Source organism: Phalacrocorax carbo, chromosome 3 (genome assembly GCF_963921805.1).
Source record: "Phalacrocorax carbo chromosome 3, bPhaCar2.1, whole genome shotgun sequence".
Taxonomy (NCBI): domain Eukaryota; kingdom Metazoa; phylum Chordata; class Aves; order Suliformes; family Phalacrocoracidae; genus Phalacrocorax; species Phalacrocorax carbo.
This window is the reverse complement of record NC_087515.1, coordinates 17,279,572-17,305,752: the sequence shown is the minus strand read 5'-3', so window position 1 is coordinate 17,305,752 and position 26,181 is coordinate 17,279,572. Positions and strand designations below refer to the sequence as shown.

Sequence of the window (26,181 nt, the reverse complement as noted above, 5' to 3'; positions counted from 1 at the left end):
ATTGAGAAATTGGAGCAGTAATGCTAGGAGTTCTTCCTGAAAGTGTGTACAATTATGAGGCAATAAAAAGGGAAAAGCTTCATTAATGTTTCATCTCAAATGATTATTAGTTATTCATGTTTATTTTGACTTAACTTGCACAGTTTAGAATTGGTCAAGAAGGCCACTTATTATAGGTTACAGTTTGATAGCTTAGTTTCAGGGTATCTTTGTCACTTACTTCTGTAGTGCTTATGGTGGAATTCTAAATATATTTAGTTATTTTAGTTAAAATAAGAAATTTTATTGCACCTAATCTTTTTTAGGAAGCCCTTTTGAAATTTCTAAGGAAACTTGCTTGCACTAAGCTCTCAAAGACAGAATTATCTGCGCATTTGGAAATTGGTGGTGTTTTTTGAAAGATGAGGCATTACCAAGTTAGATTTGTTCCATAAATTTGGCAAAGGCATAAAGAAAAAATGTCATACTGAGATACTTTGTTTATTTTGATTACAAGAAACTTTAATCTGAGCTCCAAATGATAGAAGATACCTAAATACTGAGTCTCTGTAAAGACAAATCCTCCCTGAAAACTTGTTTTCCAGATCCTGCAAATGAAGTTCTTCCTTCTTTTTATCTTAAGTATTGTGTCTGGAGTCTGGATTTGCCAGGACTGTGTTGATTTTTTTAAAAAAATAACTGTGAATTGAGGTTTTCTGAGATAAAAAGAAGCAAAGTGAAGGACATCGGTAAAATATTTCAGGTCAGCAAGAACTGAGATGAGGAGAGGGCTGACAGTATCCCAAGATCAAAGGCATTCGTGTTTTCTGCTTTTTTCATTAGTCTAGTATTTTAATAGTTATTGAATATTTGTTCCAACCACATGCATTTATGTTACCGGTCATTTAAAATGAAGATGTCGGAACCCAGGTTAAAATAATAATATGAAGCTGAAATAAACTAACTAAATCAAAGTAATTAATTGTTAAAGATTGCATTTTTTTCTTCTTCCCAGGATTTTCTCTTACCTACATATAACACTCACAGATGTTAGTCCTTACTTAATAAGGCCTCTTTTTTTCATTTAAACGTTTAGACATGTCTTATTTATTCATATTATAAACTTAGTAAAAACATTTCACGTTGAACTTTTAATTTTAAACAAAACAATAATAAAAATTACAGGTGGCTTAAATGCATCTACTTAAGTGACCTTTGTAATCCTTTTGAAGACTGAGAAATGTGTCTTGCAATAGGAACTAAGTGTCAGAGCAAGCAAATCATTTTGCTTAGACTTCACATTGATCATTGCTGTGATGGCTTCTGGTGTTCTGGATAGGCTTCATTTACCAATTGCTGAGACAAGATTTCCACATTCATCTCTAATACCTGCCAATGTCAAAAACTTGAGAACAAGATTGTTACTCTTTCTTTGTCTTTTTCATAATGAAGTTTGGAGTAACACACAAGTAATCAGAGCACTCTGACTTCCCTAAGGAAGACATATTGGTGGTTATAAAACTGATGCATTGAGACTAGTCTGAAATAGAACCAAGTTTGTAGCACTTTGTAGCATGTTTTCAAGGACTGATAAGGACTGGTACTTATTCCTCCTTCTGCTGGTGATTCGATGTGAATTATGCCTACTGCTGACAAATTAGAATAATTAGGTCAGAAGGTGTAGGTCATCTGGTCCCACCTCCTGAGCAAAGCAGGTCTGTCTTCAAGGTTGGATCAGGTTGCTCAGGCCCTTGTCCAGTACAGCTTTGAAAATGTCCAAAGATGGGGATCCCACAGCCCATCTAGGCACCTGTTCCAGGGCTTAAATAGTCTCACTGTGAAGAACATTTTCCTTACACCCGCTTGGAATTTCCCCTCTTGCAGCTTGTGACCACTGCCTCTTGTCCTACCACTGTAAGCTTCTGAGAAGAGTCTGAGTCCACCTCTGTAACAATCCACTACATAAAGGAAGGTGGTAATTAGGTGCATGTATAACTTTCTCTTCTCCGGCTTGACAGAAAACATCTCCGTATCTCCCTTGGCATGCCCTTGTGTGTGATGTGCTTCAGCCCACACTAACTTTGTTCTGTCAGGTTCACTCTGGTTTCTTTATAGTATTCTTCTCCTACTGGGGAGTCCAAAACTGGACACAGAACTCAAGTGTGAGAGTTTCTTTTATTATACCAGTGTAGCAGCAGAGGAAGCATGGAGTTCTTTAGTATACTTAGCCTGCCTGAAATATCATTAACAATGAGCACAGAAACAAATGAAAAATTCTGTGTCCATAAACTTTAAATAGAACAAATGATCTTCACTGGAAATTAAAACAAAATGTAGTCAGAAAAATCAACCACAATAAAACAACCTCAGTCTGCTTTTGACCTCTCTCTACTGTCATTGGGCTTTATACCACTATTTATATTGTCTCAGATATTCAAGGACAAAGTACTGAGTGATATTTTAAACTGTAGTAACTACCCATAAATTGTCTAGCTCTCTCTTGAGGAATTTCTTACTTGAGGAATGTTCAGCAGTCATAAACAAAACTTACCTATCAATTTAAGTGGAATTGCTTGCATGATTTAGACTTCTGTATCACACCCTTTATTTAGGAGTTAGACATCTTTCAGGCATGAGTCAAGTCAGTTGGGTGACTGAAAATGCCAGTACACAACTCTGTAACAGCCATTTATTTAAATAGGGATCTAAAATGAATTTTTAATTGAAAAGTTAATTTCTCACTGTGTATGTTTTTAAATCACCACTAATTTTGAGTAAGTTAGAAAGTGCAAGTTAACTGGTAACTGAGTAAGAAAATTGGAGGGAAGAGAACACATGCCTTGCTCTCCTTTAACTACATTCGTATAGGAGTCCATGCTAGAAAGAATTGTCCTATGCCTGAAAGTTGATACAAAGTTGTACTGACAGCTTTTGCTTAGCAAGATTGTAAGGGAAGAGGCAGGGTCTTTCTAAACAACTAAAAAACCAGTAATCCACTGAAGCCCTGCGCCTAGTCTTGTTTTCCCCCAGTTATATTAGTGATTCTAATAAGGTGCAACCTCTCTAAATGCCTGGTTTTTTCTTAGACTTTGAGACCATGGTAGTTGCAGCTACAGTGTTACAGCATTTGTTTATTGTTAACCTGTTACTGGCTAAGTCCTTACCTGTAATGACTATTTCTTATTAACAATTTTTTTTTCCTCTGGACTCTGAGGATTTTTTCATGTCTGTCTTACCACTGATAAGGGAACTTTAAAAATATTGAACCCTTGCTATTTTAATAATTTTTTTTCTTTTTTTTTCTTCCCATCAGTTTCTCAAATTGAGAAACTCAAAGGGCAGAAGAGAAAGCATGTTATAATTTATTTTTCATACAGCAAAAGGTTATTCTTCAGCAAGCATCATTACGTAAGATTTTGTATAATAGTACTTGGGTTATGAAGCTGTTTTAAGGTTGTGCTGAAAGTGGGCTGATTAAGGAACATTTACTTCAGATTGCTGCTGCTTTTTATTATGTCTCTTCTCCAAAACAAGAGTATTAAAATTGAGAGTATTCAAAGTTAATTGGAAAACATGAATGGTATAATGTAAATTGGGAGTTCATAAAGCATTACATGTAGTTTTGGTACATGCAGTTATGTTTAAATACTGTTGTATGTTTAAGCATTTACACCAGCAAAAAATCTGCATCAAATTGTCCCACACCTTGGATCAATGGATACTCTCAGTGAGATTACTGGAAAGGTGGTCATTGACTTGAATAAGCTTTGGATCATGGTCTTACTTAATGATACTCTGCAGGTGGAGAACTCTTTCTCAGTGTGTTTTCTAAGTCTCTGCTGGTTATTTCAATATTCTGGTTGGAAAAATACTGAAAGTATTATAATTTCTGTCTCAAAGGTTGTCGTTGTGGGAGTTTTCTTGGTAGTCTGTGGTGGTAAAACTTGAAGATTTTTGGTTTGTCTCATCACATCGTGCTAAATTATGTTGCTGTCATAATATATATGGTTAGGTTCATACAGCAGTGTGATCAAATTAATATCCTTAGTCAGCTATGTGCACAAACTATCTCTCACTTGGAAAAGGTGTGCTTTCAATTGTATGCACTATCGAGGCATATTCAATACTTACTTTGTGTTTAGAAAATGTTGCTGATTGGCTTTGTAAGGTCAAGCACAAGCTGGTGTGTTTCTGAAAACCAGCCATATTTTTTCAGTGCTAAACCAGAAAAGAAGCATTCAGTTCTTTGAGCAAAATGTAAGAACAGATCTAACCTTTTTCCATGTTAAAATCATCTTGAGGTGAGCATATAATTAGATTATAATATTATAATTATCTAATTATACTGCAGAATAAAAGCTTAAAGAAGATTTAGGACTCTAATAAAACAATACATATCCACAGATTAGAAGTTGTTTGCCTGCAATTAATGTTACTATTTCATTAACATTGATATTAGCTGTTGTTACCATTTTCTTGTTGGTTTATGAATATTTCATTTTTTGCATAAATACTTGTTGATGAATTCAGAATAGAAGGTAATTGTGATGTTTCCTCACCAATAGTTTGCTTTAAATTAACTTCTCTTACAGTGATTAAAAACAACAAGACTAAAATTTATCATCCAACACACCTTTAAATATAGCATACATAGGTAAATATATTGTCACATAGACACACGTTTCAGTTTCAAATTACTATATCCAGCAAACATTACACTTTTCTCTTTGTATGCAGCTTTATGAGTCTTCATATGGTTTGACAAGATGTATTGTCACTGAAACACAAAAATAGATATACAGTATTAAAATATATATTTACCAAGTACTGACACAATTATTAATTATGCTACAAAATATGTGAAATCCTACTATTCCAGCATCATGATTTAAATCTAACACATTAAGATTCAATTTGTTTAGTTCTTCTGATCCATTTGAATTTGCAGAAAGTGACCTTTCTGGGCCTTTCTTGGCAGTCATGTAACTGAGGTCTCCTACATGTTACTAATAAGATATGAAGACACCTCAGTGTATTAAATGAGATTGAAATATGATTGTTTGCAGAACTACTATATGTCTGTGTTTTCCCTGAAATGTCATCTTTTCTGGAAAGCTTGTCTTCACAGAATTTGAGGTCTTGGGCAATTTTTTTGAGTCCTTTACATGTATAAATTCAGGCCAATGGCACTTGTGCATATTCAACGGATTTTGTCATTCACAGGTACAAAGTCCAACATGTCAAACTTACTGCTCATGTACATGACAACTTACAGTTTTCCTTTACACATTTAAGTTGGTCTATATTTTCCAGATAGGAACGTGGCATACCTGGTTGTAAAGCAATAGAAGCAAAGGTGAAACAACAAATTATTTGTTAGAAACTGACTTTTTTAAAATCTATTTTTCTGTATTTGGTTTAAAGCTAACCCTAAATATTTCTGTAGTTAAAATTGTTATGCATTTTGCTATGTAAACATTGCTTTATGTATCTTGTGATGAATAGCATTTTTTTCTTCTTTTTATAAAAGCTAAGTCTATCACAAAGTGTTACAAATATACGCCTGCATGTTTTAGCATGTAAGGAAAATTAACTGTCCGAATTTCCTAATACAGTGAAACAAAGTACACATTTGGACAGGTTTTAGTCATTGTATTTTAAAAACTTATTTTTCTCTGTAACAGGATTTATAGTTCTGAGCTTGGTATTGTTATAAAAAGAAGGCCCTCCAGGAACTCTAACAATCATAACAGGAGTAACTTCAGTAAAATACACCGGAGACAGATTTCTCCAGGAACATTTTAGCTAATCTGTCTGGAAGTAGTCCATGAACTTCTGAACAGGGAGCTATACAACATTGCATAAGTGTATGAAAGATCTTTTCAGCAAAGCCTCTACTTGGGTTATGTGTCTTTGATGTGTTTTGTTTGAAGTAGTAAAGAGACAATTTAATCAACAAAGTGTCTCCTTACCATGCCAAAACTCAGCTTCCTGGGAGAAAAAAAAATGCAAAGTTCTGGATATTCTGATAACACTTAGGGAGCATGACAGAAAATGTCCTTTTAGTGTATGATCTTTATGTATGCATATTGTAAAGTCTTTGCAAGACTACCATCAATAACCACATCAACTGTGTACTTTCAAATACTACCTTTAACAAAGGTTTGGGGTTTTTCTTCAGAGAATTTAAAGAGCAAAGACACAGGCTTTGCCTGGGTGAACTGACATCTCACAAAGTAGATTTTGCAGAATAGGCAGAAAAGAGCTTCTGATTCTCTACCACCTTTCCCAGTAGAAAATCAGTTCCACTACTGTTAAGGATAGCTTCATTTGCAGATGAGAATCTTCAAGGATCCTTTTGGTGGACACTGTTTATAAAACACACTGTCGTCTCGTCATCTCATATTTGGTGTTGCCAACATTTTTAGGTACCTGATGCAATTACATTTTGTGACAAAAGGGAGAATTTGTATATTTTCTTCTCACTATACTAACCCTTAGCATCTGAGAGACACTTGGCTTTGTCAAGTGTCTAAGACAAAGGAGCTTCGTCAGTCCTTATGAACTCCTAGTCCCTTGTCTTTTATAAAGGTGGTTTTCTTCTTAGACTTAGAAAGGGAATTTATTCTCCATCCTGTCTTCATGGGGGTTGCACTTCACTCTTAGAAGGCTTTGCCAGCAGTTACACTGATATTATTCTTAGTCCTTTTTCCTTACAGGCTTCCTTAGCACCTCATGCAGGCTTTTCTTAAATTAGTTTTGTTCCTAGTTTTAATACACTCTGAATGAAAGAAATAAGTGCTGTAAACATAGACAGGATGCAATTATATAGGTAATTATACACAAATATATAAAAAAGATTATCAACTTTTGTCTTAGATTTTAAAGTGCAACTTAATTGTGGAACCTTAACCAGCACTTCCGCAGTGCATCTGTGCAATGCAGTATTAATATTACCTTGCATTACATCAGATAATACTTCATTGACATTGATATGTTTATATTTCCTGAACTTTTGATGTTTTCTGGAAAACTGTTCAGAGCTGTGCTGGTGCACTGCAATAAATATCAGAAATATATGAATCAAATAACACAAAGAAAACTCACAGACTCTTGTACCTGTTTTGACAGTGTATGGTATGTGACACTCTATCCTATGTTTACATCTGTGGTGATCATAATCAACAGCTTTTTTAAGTACAGGGACCTCAAGTTAACAGTTTACAGCCACAACCTTTACCACTTTTTTAGACGCATTGCAAAACACACCTTTCTGCAGGGGCCATGTCACAGTAATTGAAAATACATACCTTTAACAACTTTAAAGAAGAGGAGCAAGAAAACAACAACCCAAAGTGCTAGATCTAGAAGAACCAAAAAGCAGAGACATAAATAGAGAAGAGCAACTGTATTGGATCACACCAAAGTTCCATCTAGCTCAATGTTTTATCTCTCACAGGGACTAACAGTCAAGGCTCAGGGGAGGGAGGAGGGGGGGTAAAAACTGCACCAAACACAAAACCACCAAAACCAACCAACCAACCAAACAAAAACCCCCAACATTGTAAATATGTATAGTTACTTCTCCAAAGTATTCTCTTAGCCTCTAGTTGTTTGTAATTTAGGGACTTACCGATTTCTCTGTGATTAGTAGCCCTGAGAGAATTACTTTTTCATGAATTAGTCAAGTCTCTACTGAAGTCTGTGTGAACTTTTAGCATCCAAAACATCCCATTGCAAAGAGTTTCACGGCTTAACTGCATTTTGCATGAAAAATCATTTCCCCTTCCTTATTTTGAATCTGCCATCTCTGAGCTTCTTTTGATACTCCCTACCTCTGACAACTCATTACTGTCTTCAGCATTCAGATACTGTGACAGTGGACATTAGAAATTACTAAGATAGATGAATGAGGTGTTTTATAATAATAATTGTTTTGATTTTTAACATCTGGAATCTAAAAACTATATACACTCTGTCTTGGGCGTTTTGGACTTTGGGAGCAGATGTTCACTGTAGTTCCTTTCAACATGTTTCTGTTTTTGTCTCTGACATCCTACTGTAATGGATTAAAATAAGCAATTTGGCACCTACTCAGGCCTTTAAGTAAACTTTAATAAGTTGGAGAACCATTGCGTCTCTTGTGGCGCCAGACCAGCAGCTATCTATACATGGTTCTTTTCCTCTTATGCAAGGGTTGTTTGCCCTCTTTTTATTTTTTAGAATCTTAGCTTATTTATCACTTTTTTGATAAACAAAATGCACAAGAATAGTTTTAGCTTTTCTTTTTCTTTAGCAAAATTAGTAGGTCCTTAAGCATAGTGAATCAAATCCAAAGTAGATTTTGCTTCTGATAAGCTTTATCAAGAAAAGAATTATTTCTTGATTACTTTATTTGTGTTCAAATGCTCCCTTCATATATTTTGTCAGGAGCTGCTGGTAGAACAATTTTGAGGTGGATGAATCCAGGAAACATTTTGTAATTTACAGCTGCTGAAAAGAAAGAGAAAAGCTTGGCAGTCTAGTCTGATTTCTTTATCATACATCCTGTCAACTATAGACTCTCATGAGTTCTGGTTTGATTTGCCATCTGAATGTTACAGTCAGTAACTGATTTCTTCATTATTTAATTTATGATTCTAATAATTTTTTATAATTTTATTCAATTTTGGTTTCCTTTTACAGGCATCATTTTTATCTCATTGTTTATAGACGGTCAGCGTGAAGTATAAAATTTTAGAGCACTTAAAATGTTCTTCAAGCTCAGGACAGTTCACAATAATTAACAAGAAATGGAATTAGAAATGTGGAAATACATTATTAGCATCTTTGACTTCTGAGACAGAGCTGTACAAGGGAAATGCATGATAGTCAACTGTGAATGTCAATAGAAATTTTGAACATTGGATAGCCGAAATTTCACTTTTAATATCAAGGGAAAAATGAAATATTATGTTTATATTTCAGACATCAGCCCATCAAAGGGTAAAGAGAAATATGACACTGTCTTCATAAATAGTGCAAGAAATTTTGCCATATATTAAGAAGAAAAAAAAGCTATATTCACATGTAAAAATAGTTCCTTCAAATTGTACTGACTTGTCATTTGTTAATCTAGATCACCATAATTTAGGGGACTGCTTTTTGTTCATTGCATTAAAAGCCCTCTCCTTTAGAACAAAATCAGGACCAAAAGTCTCAAAATATATTGAGTCACAACTTGAAAATTCCATTTAGTCAGCCATGGCTCCTAAGCTGTATGTCAGCTGCAGCCAAGTTCCATGTTTTCTCCATGGTGTACAGCTATACTACTGTCATTAAGCTTATCTACTGTTTGGTGGAAATCAGGTGGAAGTTAACAGTGAGACTGAGGTGAATTAGAGAATGATATTTGAACTACTTTTCTTAGGCTCTTCTGCAAGCAGAAGAGGTGTGAAAAAAGATGATTGAGTCTGAATGTATTCCAAGCTATGCCATTGCATAGCTACAGTTGCTGTTCCACAGAAGCTTCTTGTACAGACACAGTTCTAACAGAAATATTGGCTTTTACCAATGTGCTTTTGTGTTTTCATAGTAAATGAAGATTTTACTACTCTGATATAAGCACAGGTTCTCCTGCATACCCTTATCCAAGCTAGGAGTCCTCTGATAGTTTAGTATAGTAGCATTCTCAAAATAAAAAAGTCCCCTGGTATAACTTGTGTCCCTACATGAGTTCCTAACCATTATATAGCCTTCTCTGTTTGCAATTAATGAAGTCATATGTGAAATATTTCTAGATTCTTTACCTGTAATGTATCAATGACATCCAAAGTCTTTTAAGAGACTAAATATCATCCTTGCAAAAAATCATCAGCCAAAGAAAAAATCATACAAAGGTAATATATATAGTAATAAATATGATTAACTAATGATGATATTGAATAATGGGGTAAGTCAAGGCATCAAAAGCCCTTCAGTTCTAGAGAGTTTAAATTCCATTGAATCTAGAATACATGTCTTGAACTATATTCTTGTATTACTGAAGACACCTGCTATGTAATTAAGAATTACTGTTAATTATATTTTGGTAATATATAAAGTTGATCATGAAGAATATGTTATGCCTTATATATTAATTATCTCCCATTTTTTTATTCTATAGTGTTTTGGCAGGATATAATGGTACTATCTTTGCATATGGTCAGACAGGCAGTGGCAAAACTTTTACCATCACGGGAGGAGCAGAACGTTACAGTGACCGAGGCATCATTCCCAGGACTCTATCGTATATTTTTGATCAATTGCAGAAGGTATGGGACATTATTTTCTGTTAATTTTTAATGTCTGGTTTACAAATACTTAACTATGTTGCAAAAGGTTGTTTTTATAATAGTGTTAGAGGAAGCATTAAAATTAATGCTGAAGAAAATATCTAACTTGACATGATGTCTTTTGCAAGAATATATTGGTAATAGTTTTGGTTACCTGATTTGTTGCAGTAGACTGAAAATAACAGACATCATTGAAGGGTTTTTTTTGTAGTTTTAAAAACCATGCTATTTTTAATTGGTACAGTGTACATTTAGATCGCACAATTGGTTCTCCGTGTCTTAACACATAGGTTAGCTCCACTCTGGTTTTGTGTTGTATGCATTGCATCACACATCTTGTACAAAAATGGCTCTGAGTCCTATGTAAAACAACAATTCTGTATAAAAAAAGATGGAGCATTACTTTCACTTTTCATAAGTTACCTAATTTCTTTGTGCTGGACTGATGCTCGGGAAAAAAACTAATCCTTACAGTAGTAAAATGAATATTAAGCATTTCTAAATGCTCATCTATTTATTTTATCTGCTGTCTTTATTTTACCTAATGTCAGTTATTAGCTAGAATATATTATAGAATGAAAATGTTAAATACATCTAGTTACGATGAAAAGCTCTTTTTAAAGTCAGTAATGCAAACCCTTTATGTATTTGAAAGAAAATAGATATTAATTTTCCTTCTCTGTTGTTTTCCTTTTAACTCCAATTATGCACTTTTATGGAATAGTTTTATGTGTATACGGTATTAGTAATAAAAGTCTTATTTACTGAATATAGTTGGATAGAAACATTTAGGCACATTTCTTAGCATAATTACATATGTATAACATATGAACAGGTAAAGATGTAAATAGTAAAATATCAGAAATGTTGCTGCTGTTGTAATTATTTTATTTATTTATTCATTCATTCATTTATTCCTAATGCATTCTTTCAAAAATGAAGTAAAAAGAAAAAAAAAATCCCTTGGTCTGTTTTTAAACCAATATCAGTACATAAACACTAGTTAATAGTGACTAGAAAAACACTTGCAAAGGTAGTAAACTGTATTCTGAAAACCAGTTTGGCATGTACTTTACTTCTGAAACTTCTAGTGGAAAAATAGTCACTACACTCTATAAATATTGATTGGGCTTTACCAAAAATTTAGGCAGTAGTAAATGCTGCCCAATACGATTTCCTGTGTCTCTTCCCTTTTTCCTCATCTTAGAGTATTTCTGGGTCTTACAGTTCTGTCCCAGTTATTTCCTAAGGCTTTTCTGTTCATTTTTTAAATACTGCACAGAAGATTTTTCCTGCCACTGACAGCTCAATGCAACTGCCATTATGAATACTGAGTTTTACATAGCTTATAAGGCAAAACACATCATTCAAATATGGTAACTGACCCAAACCAAAGAGCTAGAAACTTACTTTTTTAGGTGAATCCAGTGGTGTAAAAATGAATGGTATATTTCAACAACTCTAGCTGTGGAAGTAGGGAGCAAAAAAAATAGTCTTGAAATAGTTTTGTGATTACAAAAAGAAAAAATGCCTTGCAGAAATTGTAAGTGTAATTGTTGCACTTAAAAATTAATCAAACTGATTTACAGATCATAGTACCCCAGTGAATTTGAAGTCTTTTACTTTCAATTAAACAAGAATGTGATGTTGCTTCCTGGGCAGGGGAGCCAATGGTGTCTGGCAGAAAGAAAATGGGCTGAATCTGGGAGAAGGAGAAAACTGACTGCAATTTAATTGTATGGTTCTTCTGGATCTACTGTGTCCCCCAAAAAGATACCTGAACCTTAATTTGGCAACTTACTTATTTATTTTATGTACAGAAAACATTACATCAATTCTGTTTTACAGAAGCCAATAGTAAAATTTAAAATGCTACAAGTACACTGTAGTGTCTCAATGTTGAAGAGCAACGATAGAAATAGAACAAATACAAATTACAAAAACCCCCAACTTTAAAGGTCTTTCCACACCTGAATATGTCTTATTATCTCCTTATATTAATTTTTCTAATAAGTAAATGATCAGAAACTCAAATAAGATATCAGCAACAAAATTTATCATTGAATACGGAAGTTAATTTTAAGTTAGTCATTCCAAAACATAAGTCTTCTAACTGACCTGCAGCCTACAGATTGGAAAGAAAGCTTAAGTAACATATCCTGGTTTTTGCCACATATAGGAGGACTGTGAGAAAAAACAGTAGTGATTGGCATTGCAGGTATAAACTTTTTTCTACGTGAGTATGTAGGGTCATGTGTAATGTGCATTTATATGTGTGTTATGTATGTGTATATGTGTTAGGTTATAATCAAAATATTGTAGAATTATTTCATTTGACATTTGTATACAATGAAATGTGTGAATAAGTGAAAGAGTGTGCCAGAGTAAGCGCACTGATGATTGTTCATTATGTTTATGAGAAATGTAATTATCTTTTAGTATCTGTAATACTAATATGAGTGAACACAGTCAATCATTCTGATGCTTCTATAAGTATAGGAGGCAAAAGTGAAGAGCGGGAGAGGAGTCTCGTGTGATATGTTTTAGCTCTTCGTTTATTTCACTGGGCCTATGGTGCATTTAAGATTGATCTTCACATTTTAACAAAGCTATTTAATTAATCAAATATTATTTGATGATTGATACATTGTACTCTGTCACTCCTCTAATACACGGTACCAGTTCTTACTCATAAGGGCATATGTCTCAGTCACATGAACATGACCTGTCAGAATAAGGGTTAACAATATTAAATAATTGCCTTGGCTCTTTCAAAGTATGGTTTTGGCAGGTAAATGTACACAGCATATTGCAGGTGCACAAAAGTTTGCACTTGTGGGAATGGAAATGGAAAAAAACCCCACATGATCATGTTGCCATATACCTTCTGCTGCACTCACATGACCCCATGGAGGACTTTTGCTGTGGAAAGTGAACAGGTTGATCTTGCAATTGCCAGCAATGTACGGTGTCAACACATCAACATTCTTTTCTAGTGCTAATTATGTAATAAAAACAAAATAGGATGGAAAAATAAATAGTTTATTTGCTGCCTTCTCAGCACATAGTTTCAACAAAAATAAAAATGTTTGTTTTTCCATTTTCAGACTGGGCTTTGGATCAAAACCTCTACTTATGCTTATAGGGGTATTTCTGCCTGCCTGCTTCCAAATCTTTGTGTTTGTTTCATACCTTTTTTTTCTTGGTGCATCTTGAAGCATCTCTTCTTGGTGTTTTATCTTTCCACCTTTCCACATTTCTTTTCATACCTTTCCCTTGTTTCATTTCTTTTTATCTACAACTGTGCTTTGGACAGTGCTGACACAGTAAAAGAGTCATCTGCCTTCTAAACCTAAGTCGGATGGAACCGGAGAAAGTGAATGCAAGGACACAAGACTTTTGAGGCTCTTACTTGCACTAAGACAGTGCAATCTGAAAGTAAAGAAACAAAACTTTTTACCCTGAATGAGAAGAAAATCAAGCCCTTTGTTTTTAACAATATTTCCTTTTAATTTATTGGTCAGAAATTCTTCTATTTCCACAGCTTTCTGTTTGAACAGTTAGTTACTACATTTTTTCCATCCATCTGTAGTTTATCTTTTTAAATGGTGTCCCTTGCAATAGTGAACTGTCATTATCAGTAAAAAAAACATGGGAAATAACTATTCAACAAAAATGAAAATTTCATATCTCAAAGTATTTTGCAAACCAACTGTAGTGGGTTGGATTATTAAACTGCTCTTGGGAGTGTGATGTGAGTGATTTCACAGTGGCTTCATCTGCTGAAAAGAAGTGACTAATTTTCTTTTATTTTGGAAATCATAGCCCATTATTTTGAGGTTTATGTTGTTTAGATTTGGCCTTAGTGCAGGAGAAAGTTCTGTCTACAAAACCCAGTTGTGTTAAGTTACATTTTGGCAATGTATTGTACAAAGAAAAATGAGGATTACAGAGAACAGCCAACATCATATACAGTGCTTAAATATTATGATAAAGAGAGTGGAAAGCAGTATGTCACTGATGTTTCTAAATTAAGTAAATCTTTGATTTATTTTTGCTGTTGTTGTTCCTTTTTTTTTAAAGCATAGTCTTTCTGTCCATAATATGAGGGTTTAGCTCTTTATAATACATTCTTTTTTTGTCATAAAAGTGAAAAATGGCATGTTGCATGGTTCTGTAAGCAGCCTGCCATGTTCTAAGTGTATACAGACTTTTCTAGATATAAGGAACAACAAAAAAAACCCAGACTAAACTCATGGGCTTGTTGGGGGCTTGGGGGGATTTTTGTTTTGGGGTTTTGTATGTGTGAGTCTTTTGGGGTTTGTTTTTTTTTTCCCCATTTTCTTCTTGAGCCTTTATACATACAGTAACAGAAAACATAAAAATGTCATGAATTGAAAATGTAAACCATACCCAGGAAAAGAAAAGGTCAGTGAGGAAACAACGTAAAAGCTATAGTGATTAATTTGACATCTGATCTATCTCTGACTTCTCTTAATAGCTATTCTTATTTTCTATTTCTTTTTTCTTTTCTTATCCAGGATAGCAGTAAAGTGTATACAACTCATGTTTCCTACTTAGAAATCTATAATGAATGTGGTTATGATCTGCTGGACCCAAGACACGAGGCCTCCAGATTGGAAGATTTGCCGTAAGTAATAAAACTACAGAGAATCATCAAAAACACCAACAGAAATCATTTTCATATGCTCTATTGCATTGTTTGGGGACTTTTTTTAAACTGGGCTACTGATCTCAGCGTTAATTAAGTCAAAATACTTTGTTTTCTCAATTTTTTATCAACACTGTCTAAATTTTATTTTGTGTGTATAGAGGCTAGGGAAACTAGATGGGAGTAACTGAAGGTGTAAGTATTAAAAATGTATATCGATATTATGTAGAAGAGATCTATTGCAGCCACTGGAAACAAAAAAGAAGGTAGGCTTTGTTTTTTCTCATGACACCTGTCTCTTTATATGGAATGTGCATGTGTATGTGGCAGAGATATATGTTACAGGCACTCTTTCCTTGCAACAGTAGGGAGAAAACCTCCCTGCTTCTACTTGGACCTTTTCCTTCAAGGATAACTATTTTTCTAGAATAAGCAATTACGAAATAAGATAAGTAACAGATAGAAAAGGCCAAAAGGAACTCCAGAGGACAATATATTTACTTCAGAATGAATGACTCTTATAATAGTTTTCATCATTAAGACACTAGCACCTGCTAATACACGGAGAAGTGTAGTAAATAAAGGTTTGTATGTCATGAACACGTAAGCCTGGTGAAGTTAAAGATTTTATAATTTACAGGAGATCCAAATCGTAGTTTCTATGTTTCTTCTGAAAAAAACAGTTTATAGTCTGTGTTATTCTTAAAATAACTCAGCAAACGGTAAATATGAATAAATGAGGAAATTGTTGACTGCTTGGATCTGCAAATGCCCTGAAATAATGCGGGAACCATAAATTTTCTCACTCAACATCATGGTGACTGAAACATGTAAATAGCAATTCAATCACTGCTGATACAAGAGCAGGAAACATACTAAAAACTGCCGATGGAGCAATAACAGGAAATCAATAGAATTTTATATCAAAGTAGCTAATTATGTTATTAACAGATTGAAACCATTTTATTTATTATTAAAAAATATTCCAAGTTGCGTCAAAATACAGCTTTAGTTTTCTACACAATATGTGGTACTTGCAACACTGGTACTTGCAAGACTGATCTTTATAAAACAAGCTAGTCTAGAGATAAGGAAGGCAGCAGACAGAGTCAGAGTATGAGACTGGGCTGTAAGTTGGTTTCATTGCTTCACTTAACTTCATCTATAAAATGGAACTGAATTTTATTGCTTTATGACGCATTGGTGCTATAAGGACTGTATGTTTTTACTGATGTCTTTCATCTTAAAGTTTACGAATTTGATTTATTACCTGCTTCCTGTGCTATGCAGAGAAAAATTTTAAATCAGAGACTAATTTGGATATTAATTTAATTCTTGTGCACATTTTTACAGGTGCAGATTTTTTCACAATTTTGTGTCTGTTACACTTTTATTCAGCTTATTGAAGTTAATGCTATTAAGTTATTAAAGTTTATTAAATTATTAATTTCCCAGAATCACAGACTGGTAGGGGTTGAAAGTGACCTCTGGAGATCATCTTGTCCAACCCCTCTGCTTGAGCAGTGATACCTAGAGTAGGGGGCACAGGAAATTTCATTTATTGTTATTTGCAATATTTTATTTGAACTCATTTCATTAATTCATTTTATTCAATTGAATTTATTCAATTGAACTAAATTGAATTTGATTAATTTAATTGCAACTTTATTTGAAACAATTATTTGGGGGTTATATGCCCTGGAAAATATGTCACTTCTTAAAACTAGTTTCTGAATGTTTGCTAATAATTAATTTTAGAATCTCAAAATTGGTTTGTGTATGGTGATTCAATTAAGCTAAAGAATAACTCCTTGTTATGTATTAATCTATTTTAAAAATTAAAAGCTGACAGATAATTTGGTTGTAAATTAGGGTTAGAGCACAGTGGGATAATCATAATTCCCTGTAAACTTATCTAGTGTATGCTATTGCAGGATGGGTTTTAGTGAGATAATAACTTTTTCTCTGCAGAGTAACTAATCTTAGTGTTTAACAGTTTTACTTCACATGGTCATTATTGTTTCCAGTACATCATTTGTCAAAAAGATACATACTGTACACTAAAACTATATCTTTGCCACTCATATTTAGCATTATATAAAAGTATTTAACTAATGAAATATTTTTTTCTTTTTTAAGATCATAATCTAGGGATTCAACATTTAAAAATATATAGTGTCATTCTGAGCTAACAAGGGAGTACAAATTGCAGGAAAGGGTAGTTGCATGGTTAACTACATTTTAGTTACTTGGTTAATTTTTGTAAATGACAAAGTAAGTAGGAGTTACACTTAAATAAATACAAATCACATACTTTAAAATGTATCAGGTTTTTATTATCTAATATATATTTCATTTTTCTGATAATTTTATGTGCTTAAGATCTTTTAAGATTTTAGTGGTAGTAAGCAAAATACAGAATAATCTAACTTCCTTAAGTTTGTTTGAAAACATGTATTTAATGATAATACTAAAAAGAATTTACGTGGTTTTTTTTACTTTAAAAGGGTCATATTATGCATAATTTCCTGTTGAACTCCACAGTGGATCATCAAGGTTTTAAGCACCACACAAAGCCAAATGCAAGTTTTCTGTACTTGGGTAAATATTAGCAGTCTGTGCTGATATTCTCCCGAGTATACAAGATGGACAAGAAAAGTGTGGAAGAAATGTGTCATTTTTTTAGAAGAGTAGGCAAAAGGTTAGCCTCATAAAGTGTGCAGGTTGTTTTGGAACAGTGTTGTTATCCATATTCTGCAAAAGAAGAGGATGCAATTTGAATCAAAGATACATACTTCTCTCTAGCAAACCCTGTGTTAATGCTTTTACATTATCAGTTCAATGGAAGGAATAAACACAAAGTGATGGCATTCAGTTAACAGAAGTTATGAAAGGGGCACAACAGACTTCTTGATAGTACTTGATAAATTAGGTTTTTAAATTGCATTTGTTGTTTAAGACAAAGTGAATAATAAAAAATTTAAAAATTGCCCATGGCATCTAATCATTGCATGGATAGATTTGGAATCGCAGATCCTGAAGTCAAGGTATTGTGTGTAGACGTCCTTTTTATGTTCTGTAGACAATTCAATTTTCAACTTAATACTGCTTAATCATTTCATTAGAGTCTGCAAGATGGGAAGGGAAGAGGCTCTCACAAAAAATCACTACTTTTCTGGAAATAGATTCCTGGCAAATGTGTGAATGTAGTTCATATATAGACAGACATATACATATATAGGTACACGTATATAGATTCATAGATAGAATTACGTAATTATTTATGTATGCATATTTATTTGTTTCCATAAATACGTATCATGCTTCTAATAGGTATAGATATTTATACATCAGCTAAGTTTGGTTTTGAATTCCCATTGAACTTTTCACAGAAAAAAAGGGGTATTCATGACGTTTAGTTGTAATATGACATGTAGGCCACAGAAGATATGATTAGATATACCTTAATGCTTCCTGTACAATATGTCTTAGCTTACAGTTGTAACTTGTTTTGCTTATGGAAAGCTGACAGACTTTTAATTTTGTGACGCTGTAGCTGAAACACGCGTATACAGATGCAAATATATTTGAAGTATCTTACTTGTCAGAATGCAAAAATTGAATTTAATATTGACGATCTAATTCTGATTGTAGCTGCAGAGAGTTCCATGTTTATAAAAACTAAATTCTGATTATTTTCAAACATGAAAAAAGTGTAAAATTATTGCTATAAAAAATAGCTGGTAGAAGACTATTTGAATTCTTACTGCCATCTCTTGTTTTCATAAAAGATTTGCAGGACTGTTTAAATTAAGAAAGATTTTCTGAAGCTCTTTATTTACTCTGAGGTTGTGCAAGAGGCTTTCTCCTCTAACAGGTTCTCTGTTGTACAGTGTATTTGTAATTTATATAAATCCATGACACTGAATCAAGCTAACTTCACTTTAGTTATAACCTACCAGTACAAACTCTTCCTAACTAGTTTGTATTATTTACTAGGAAGTAAGAATTTTCATGGCACTGAACAATAACACAAAAGTAAAGACTGAGATTATAGAACCATTAGTCATAGATTAAGTCAGCGCAACCAATAAATTACCACTTTCCCTGTCCAAACTATGGCAGGTGACATTCTTGCATGTGAAGGCAAACTAAAATTAATGCTATTTTACCTTAAAATGTCAGACTTTAAACTGCAGTACTTGAGAAGCTACTGCACTGGGAGCTCAGACAACCAGTAATCAGGAGTGATGTGAACAGGAGAAAATTAATCTAAACTTCCAGCCAGCATAAATGATTCCTCATTTTTGTGTGAAGACTCTTTGAAGTCCTCTTTGATAAGGAAATGTGTAAGATTTAGTATGAAGTTGGCTGACTTTAAAAAAGAATCAAACAAACAAAAAACCCCAGCTAATTCATATTGAGTCCCCTGAGATTTCATTCCCAGCTTATGCTCCAGAAAGATGAATTTTATTTGAACTATAGATTAAGTGAACTCAATTCTATGAAAAGGAAGACACTTTAAGCTCAGAGCCAATTAACTTCAAACATCAACAACGATACCTATATCAATATATACATTAGTAACTTGTGCTTTAAGAGTTACCAAGCTACTAACAGGCAAAGCTAGACCAACTAGTATAATAATTCCTGTGCTGCTTAAGAAAGAAAGGGGGGAAGCGGGGGGGAAAGGCAGTTAAAGTAATAATTTTCAATATATAGGAAATATAGTTCATTCAGTCTGATTTTTTTGATGCAAATAAACCTGTTGCCTATCGCCAGGCTCTTCTGTTACAATGAGCCGCTGAATATATCCTGCAGCCAGGGGGTCTGTGCAGCACGACACAGGCCTGAATGCCACACTGTGCACGCAGCACAGCACAGGCTGCGCCTGCTCAGGTTAACTGTTACGTGGGTCTCTAACTCCTAAATGTGCAACAGTCTCTCAATCAGTATCAGTACACTCCTATGTCCATGAAGTGTAGAACAAGCAAACTGTGTTTTTCTTGTCTCACCTTTGGATTCATTGGAGACAGTGGGAACTATTTTCTATCACAGTACGACATGTCAGGAGAACAGTCTGCACCAATACTTGCTCATCTCATAGTTCTGTGGTGTGTTACAAGCCAAGGAGATTATGTTCTAGGTCTATACTTGAATGGAAAATCTCTTTGCTACTGAAAGCTGTGCTGGTGGCAGAATAACTTTGTAACCTTGCCTCTTGAGTCAGTGTTGACTTTGTCCTTTGATGTGGTATTCAGGGAGCTATACTTCTGAAAGATAATTTTTTGGGATGATATATAAAATTATGATCTTGGTCATTTTTTTTCTTAAAACCTAAAGCTCCTCGCAACTTTACACAAAGATTAGCTATAGTTATCCATTAGTTTATTCTGTTCTTCTGGACAGACTCCAAGATGCATGCTTGCTGCTTTTCTCTTTTATCCTTTTCCTAAATTTATTACTGCTTGTATAGTCTCCTCCTCATGCTCAACTAGTATCACTATGCTGTGCTAATGTATTGCATAGAAGTTATGTGTCCTCATATGTTAGTTTACATCATTATTAATAATTTTTAAATGTTTATAAAGGTTTGACATTATTTTAGATTTCTTGAATACTAAGCCCTAGAGACAGATATAATCACAGGAAACTTGATTTTTTAAATTGTCATTTGTTTTCCAAAATCTTTTAAGTTTTTTATTTATTTTTATTATACAAATTAATGATAGGGTATTAATTAATCAAAGAAAGCTTTAACTTCAGTGTTTGCCAGGGACAGGAATTTAATAAATTAAAGTATTCAATGTGTAAGGCTGTCTTGCATTAATGGCAGCTCAGTTGATACAGGAAAGGGCCTGAGTTAATAACAGTATAAAAAAGTCTGATTCCATCCTACAGGTTTCCTAGTCAGCCACAAATTCCATCCATTAAGCCAAATGGAAAAGATTCTTTGTTTATAAAGAAAACAGAACGTTGTCTCTGCCTTCTTTCAGTCATTAGGGATAACTTAACAGAGCTTTTCCACTCCAAGATCCAAGCTAGGGCTATGAAATGTAAAGATTTCACTAAAATAGAGAATGTTCTATAGAAATCTGTTATCATATTATACAGTAACTTTATAACACTATAAAGTAAACCATTTTGTTGTCATTTTGGAACATGTCTTTCTGAGGAAGTTTTGACAGATGCCTCTCAAGATGTGCAAACTTAGACTTCGATCTGGAAATCCTCCTAGTAGCTGCAAGGGCACTGTATAGGAGGCTGTCACTGGTTTGTGATCTCTCCACTGTCTCCTTTCTGATATAATAATCCTCCAGAGCTTTTCATCCAAACTAATACCTTAATTGTCTGGAAATTATTTATAACCTTTAGTCAAAATGTAGTCCGAAAAGATCCTTAAAGGTTTAAATGTTATGCCAAGTGTGCGTAGTAAAACAACATTGTTTTCCTAAATTATAAAAAGAGGTAGATGATGTTTATTGTGCAATTTCAAAATATTAAAGTTAGTCAAAGCATCATATTGTAATCAGAACCACTCTGGGCTTTAGCATGTGATGCATGCACAGATGGAATTGTGGACAGAATACAACTTGACATTATCAAAACACTGTTATGTGAGAGCAGAATTGTGCCTTTGGGGTTATGCTCTGAATGCGGGAAGCAGAGTTTCGTGACTGTACTAGTGCTGTCTTACCCTGCTGCACAAAAATAAGGCTATAAGTGGGAGGCAATCATACTTGGAAAAACAATTGTTATGACTATGAAAGAAGCATTTTGTGTACTTCTACATGTATTTTTTTCTTGAAAATGGTGAGTGTATTGTGATGTGTTCAGATTATTTCTGTATATCCATTCCAGTGTTTTGACCATCAGAGGGTGAACCACTTCCCTAATACTATAGAATGCTGCTTAGCTGCTCGATTTGATTCTGTCAGTTTTGAGGGGAAAAAAGGCAAGCAAAGCAGAACAGAACCCAACCTGTGTGGTTTTGAAGCAGCTTCGAGTAATTAACATGCAAGAGCTATCTACAGATAAAAACTCAAGCCCCATACTCCCTCTTGTGGTTAACCTTGAAGAATATGAAAAAATATATATACACACATACATATACATATATGTGTATGTGTGTGTATATAAGGTAGTATCTATACTTACAGGGAAAAAAAATGTTTTTAAAAAAACGTATAACTTTTTAAAAAGTTCTAACTTGCTTGCTGTAAGTTGTCTCAGAATATGTAATTCACCCTGAAGGACATGTCATTCATCCTTAGAATTAGTGTACCTTCAATTTTAACAGAGTCTTGACTCTGGGAGTTTTCCAAATGCAGTGATGCAACTGCTTGGCTTCCATGTTGGATACTAGAGAATGTCCTAACTGAGGAGACCCTAACGGCTACTCAGTAAAGCCATTAAAGTTTAATTCTCAGTAACCTGATCAAGGAAAAAATTCTTACATAAAAAGGTTATTTAAAGAAATGAAAATGAGTTTCAGTAGTATTTAGTAGCTCTCCTGGAGCTTTTGCCATATTCTTGCTACTTCTGTCTAACTTCCTTTTTCTGAACTTTAAGGCTTAAAGAAGTACAACTAAGAGCATTTCTAACCTCAGTGAAAATAAAGTCATTCTGTTTGCTTGCTTTTAATTTAAGAAAGGGATCATTTACATTTGCAGTTATTACCATTTGAGAATAGTTAAAAGAGAAATAATCTTGGCAAATGCGAAGTTATTAGAAACATATTGGCTTTTTCTGAAATATTCCATGCCTATTTGTTCATCAAGATTATTGTACACTTTATGTATCATTTGTGTTTAAATACCTGTGGTAGTGGCAAACAAACCCCTACTTATTTGTTTGTGATGATTCACCTAACGTCTTGCCCTTGAGATTCTACTGTATCTCATAAAAAAAACTCCTAAAGCTTTCTGTCATAGTTATAGATTTTATATATTCCTTTTCTATGTGGAGGTCTATAATAAAGGAATAAAAAGGAGGTAACAGTTAAAAAAATATTTCAGCACTTCTAATGTACATCGTTTACTCTTCGTGTTTTTAGTTCTTTTATTATGATTGGTTTTGGGTTTTAGATGTCACCTTTTAGGCGCAATCAAAATGAAAATATGGAACAAATATTGCCTTACAACAATTCCAGTTTTCATTTTGGTTCTTTTTTTTTTTTCTTTTTCCATGTAGAAAAGTGACAATAATGGAAGACCCCGATCAGAACATTCATCTGAAAAACTTGTCGCTTCAGCAAGCAACCAATGAAGAGGAAGCCTTAAACCTGCTCTTCTTGGGAGACACCAACAGAATGATTGCTGAGGTGAGAATTGCTGCTACAAATCTTACTTAACACCACCAGAGTTAAAATGGTCATAAACTTCTCTACATATGATGTATATTTTGGAAGTCCTTAGAGATAAATAAATATTTTCTTTCTGTGTGTATATCCACAGTGAAATTCAATAAGCATTTCTCTAATGGTAGCTTTCACTTTGCGAGAGCTTTCTGTTTTTCCTTAAGGAATCTGATTGGTGGTTGCTGATGTCGTAACTTACTGCAATTAAAATAAATAAGAAAACATTTTTCTCATAAACCATAGACTGACTTCTGAACGTGGCATGTATCAACATGCATACACATTTAAAGATTAGAAAACATGGCCTTACAAAGCATTGTCAAACATTCCCACAGAAGCACTAAATTGTCTTTGAATTAGTTACAGTAAGAGTTAGCAGCCCCCTGTCTTTTCTTCTTATCGTATAAACATGTCCTGTTATATGTAAAAAAACAAATGGTAGTGCAAAGCACATTCAAAATAAACATTTGTCAATATGCAAAGACAAGGGTGTTTCTGCTGATTCTGGAAAATTCAGATGAAATGTTTCTATGTCCAAAATCTGTAGAGTTTTTTTCCTTATCTTCATACTTGGAAGTGGAATGTAAATACAAAAAGTGTATTGTATAATGTGAGCACTCTCAATGTGTCTTTACTACAACACAGCTAATTCTATTTTAGAAATTTCTGAGTTTCCTTCCTCTGTCTGACAAAAAAGATATATAATAAATCAATGATGAGAAAGACATTTAAAGTATATTACATAGTCAAGTAGCTCTCTGTTCCTGCTGGCTGACTATGTACACCTGGGCACAGGGAAAGAAGTGTTTGATTATAAAATATAAATAGGCATAAAACTAATTTGTTCTCTCTTTCTCAAGGGAGACTTTTGCAGCAGTGACATTTTGAGAGGCAGAAAGAGGTCGAGGCAATACATAATCAAGCTGTACTTCAGGGCTGTTAGTAAATATGAATATTGAAGCAAGGATGATATTGAAATAGAAAAATCGATACAATTTAGAAAGGAACTTTAAAAAGTGTAATAGAGCAGACAAAAAGATGAAATTGAGTTCGGAAGCCTGAAAACCTGTCATGATAGTTGGTAATGAAAACAGAAAAAGAAAGTTTATTGCATGGAGGAAGATCTTCAGGAAATTTCTCATCAGTTTAGAGGAGCTGTGTATGAAAATGAGCCAGAATATTTAAAGAACAGTGTGCTGCTGGCTGACAGGGTCATAAGTCAGTAATTGTAAAGGGCAATTGTGTTACATATTTGGAAAATGTTGCCTGAAGAGAAAATATATTGCAAACTGAAAGTTGTGAACAAATAACAGGGCTAATGAAGATGGTAAGTCATTACAGGTCGAGATGAAGTAATCCTCAGTAAAACTGAAAGAATATTCTTAATGGTTCAGACCAAAGATATGTTTGCTCCCGTTTCCTGTTTTGAACAATGGGAACAAATATATAGAGAAGAGTAAAAGATAAACCAAGTAAATAATGATAACTTTTTTAAAAAAATTTGTGATCTTCATTACTTTTTCTTCCGCACTATATAGAGCTAAGATTTTTAACTGTATTTTTTCTTTACATGAATTTGCCCAGATGCTTTCTTTTCACCTCAGAAAATTCTTATAATGAAATCTCATGTGATACAAAGTTCCATGACTTAACTGGACTATGTGAATAAAAATATCCTTTAGCTTGTTTTTTAATCTAAAGCTTGGTATTTTTAATTGGGGCATGCTAGTACTTGCTAGAAAACATAAGAATAGACATGAGAATGTGTGGGACCCCAGTAGCAGAGAATTCACTAATTTGGGTGGCTTAGGTTAGCGAATGCTATGCCATTGTGACTTTTGCTGCTTTTGCCACAGCAAGACCTTTTTGTTGCATAAACATTACAGAATTATTGTTCCGTTGGTCTTTCATGAAGAGTACTTAAAAGAAAAAAATGCAGAGAAGTCTTGCTTGGAATAACTGGCACCAATTGCAGCAATATTTACTTTGCTTAGTCTGAATGCTAATATGATCCTGAAAACTTTAAGTGAGCTGGATTTCATTGTAGAAGTTTTATTTTTATTATATAGTAATATATATTATAGATGTTATTATATATAATTATTATTATTGTTGAGTTAATATATATATTTACTATATAGTTATACATTGTTCCTTTGCAACTGCAGCAGGTATGTTGCAATACTGTACGGTGAGCTTGCTGAGTGCTGCTTCCTCTCAGGAATTACAGAATTTATCATCTATTATCATTTGGCATTTTTGGCTTTAGGTGACTCTGCGACTTTATATGATGACTTCTCAGAATGAGAAAATAGCGTTTGCAGAAATGAGGAATTAATGTAAAGGTCTAGGGAAGAGGACTTACAACATCAACCATAACTTCTCTAGAGATCCATATTTTTAAACCTTAACTGAATTATGATAACGCTTCCTGACCTCAAAAAAGATTAGGACCCTATTTAAGTAAATTTTACAGAAAAAGATACAAGGTGAATAGGCCTAAATAGAGAAGAAAGTAAAAGAAATGCTTGATACATCTTTTTTAATGCTGAGGAGTTTGGCTAAGGAAAAACTAAGATCACTGTCACAGATCACATATGAAAACTGTGGCCTCTAAAGTTGCAATCTAATGCTTTACCCCTGAGATAACCCTTCACTGAAGACTTGAAGATTTTGAAAATAAGAATGGTGGTTTAATTTCTGCAGTGACTCTGCTAGCAGAGTCTAACTTGTGATTTGAGGGCTGCATTTTGCCCTCACCGGTGACTGTGCTAAAAAGAAAGTGGTCATAATATTAAAAGTATTCTGTAGGCTACATTCACTCATTCATTAAATGTCAGAACCTAAGGGAACATTTA

At 33.8% G+C, this 26,181-nt stretch overlaps 1 protein-coding gene across 1 annotated transcript in view; it reads left to right on the top strand.

The window, feature by feature from the left end:
- Nucleotides 1–26,181, top strand: part of KIF6 (kinesin family member 6) — a 177,071-nt gene that overhangs the window by 9,696 nt on the left and 141,194 nt on the right. Inside the window, exons 3-5 of the mRNA XM_064445467.1 lie at nt 10,124–10,271; nt 14,834–14,943; nt 23,158–23,287. Of these exons, the coding sequence (XP_064301537.1) occupies nt 10,124–10,271; nt 14,834–14,943; nt 23,158–23,287 (388 nt within the window). The remainder of the gene's footprint in view (nt 1–10,123; nt 10,272–14,833; nt 14,944–23,157; nt 23,288–26,181) is intronic.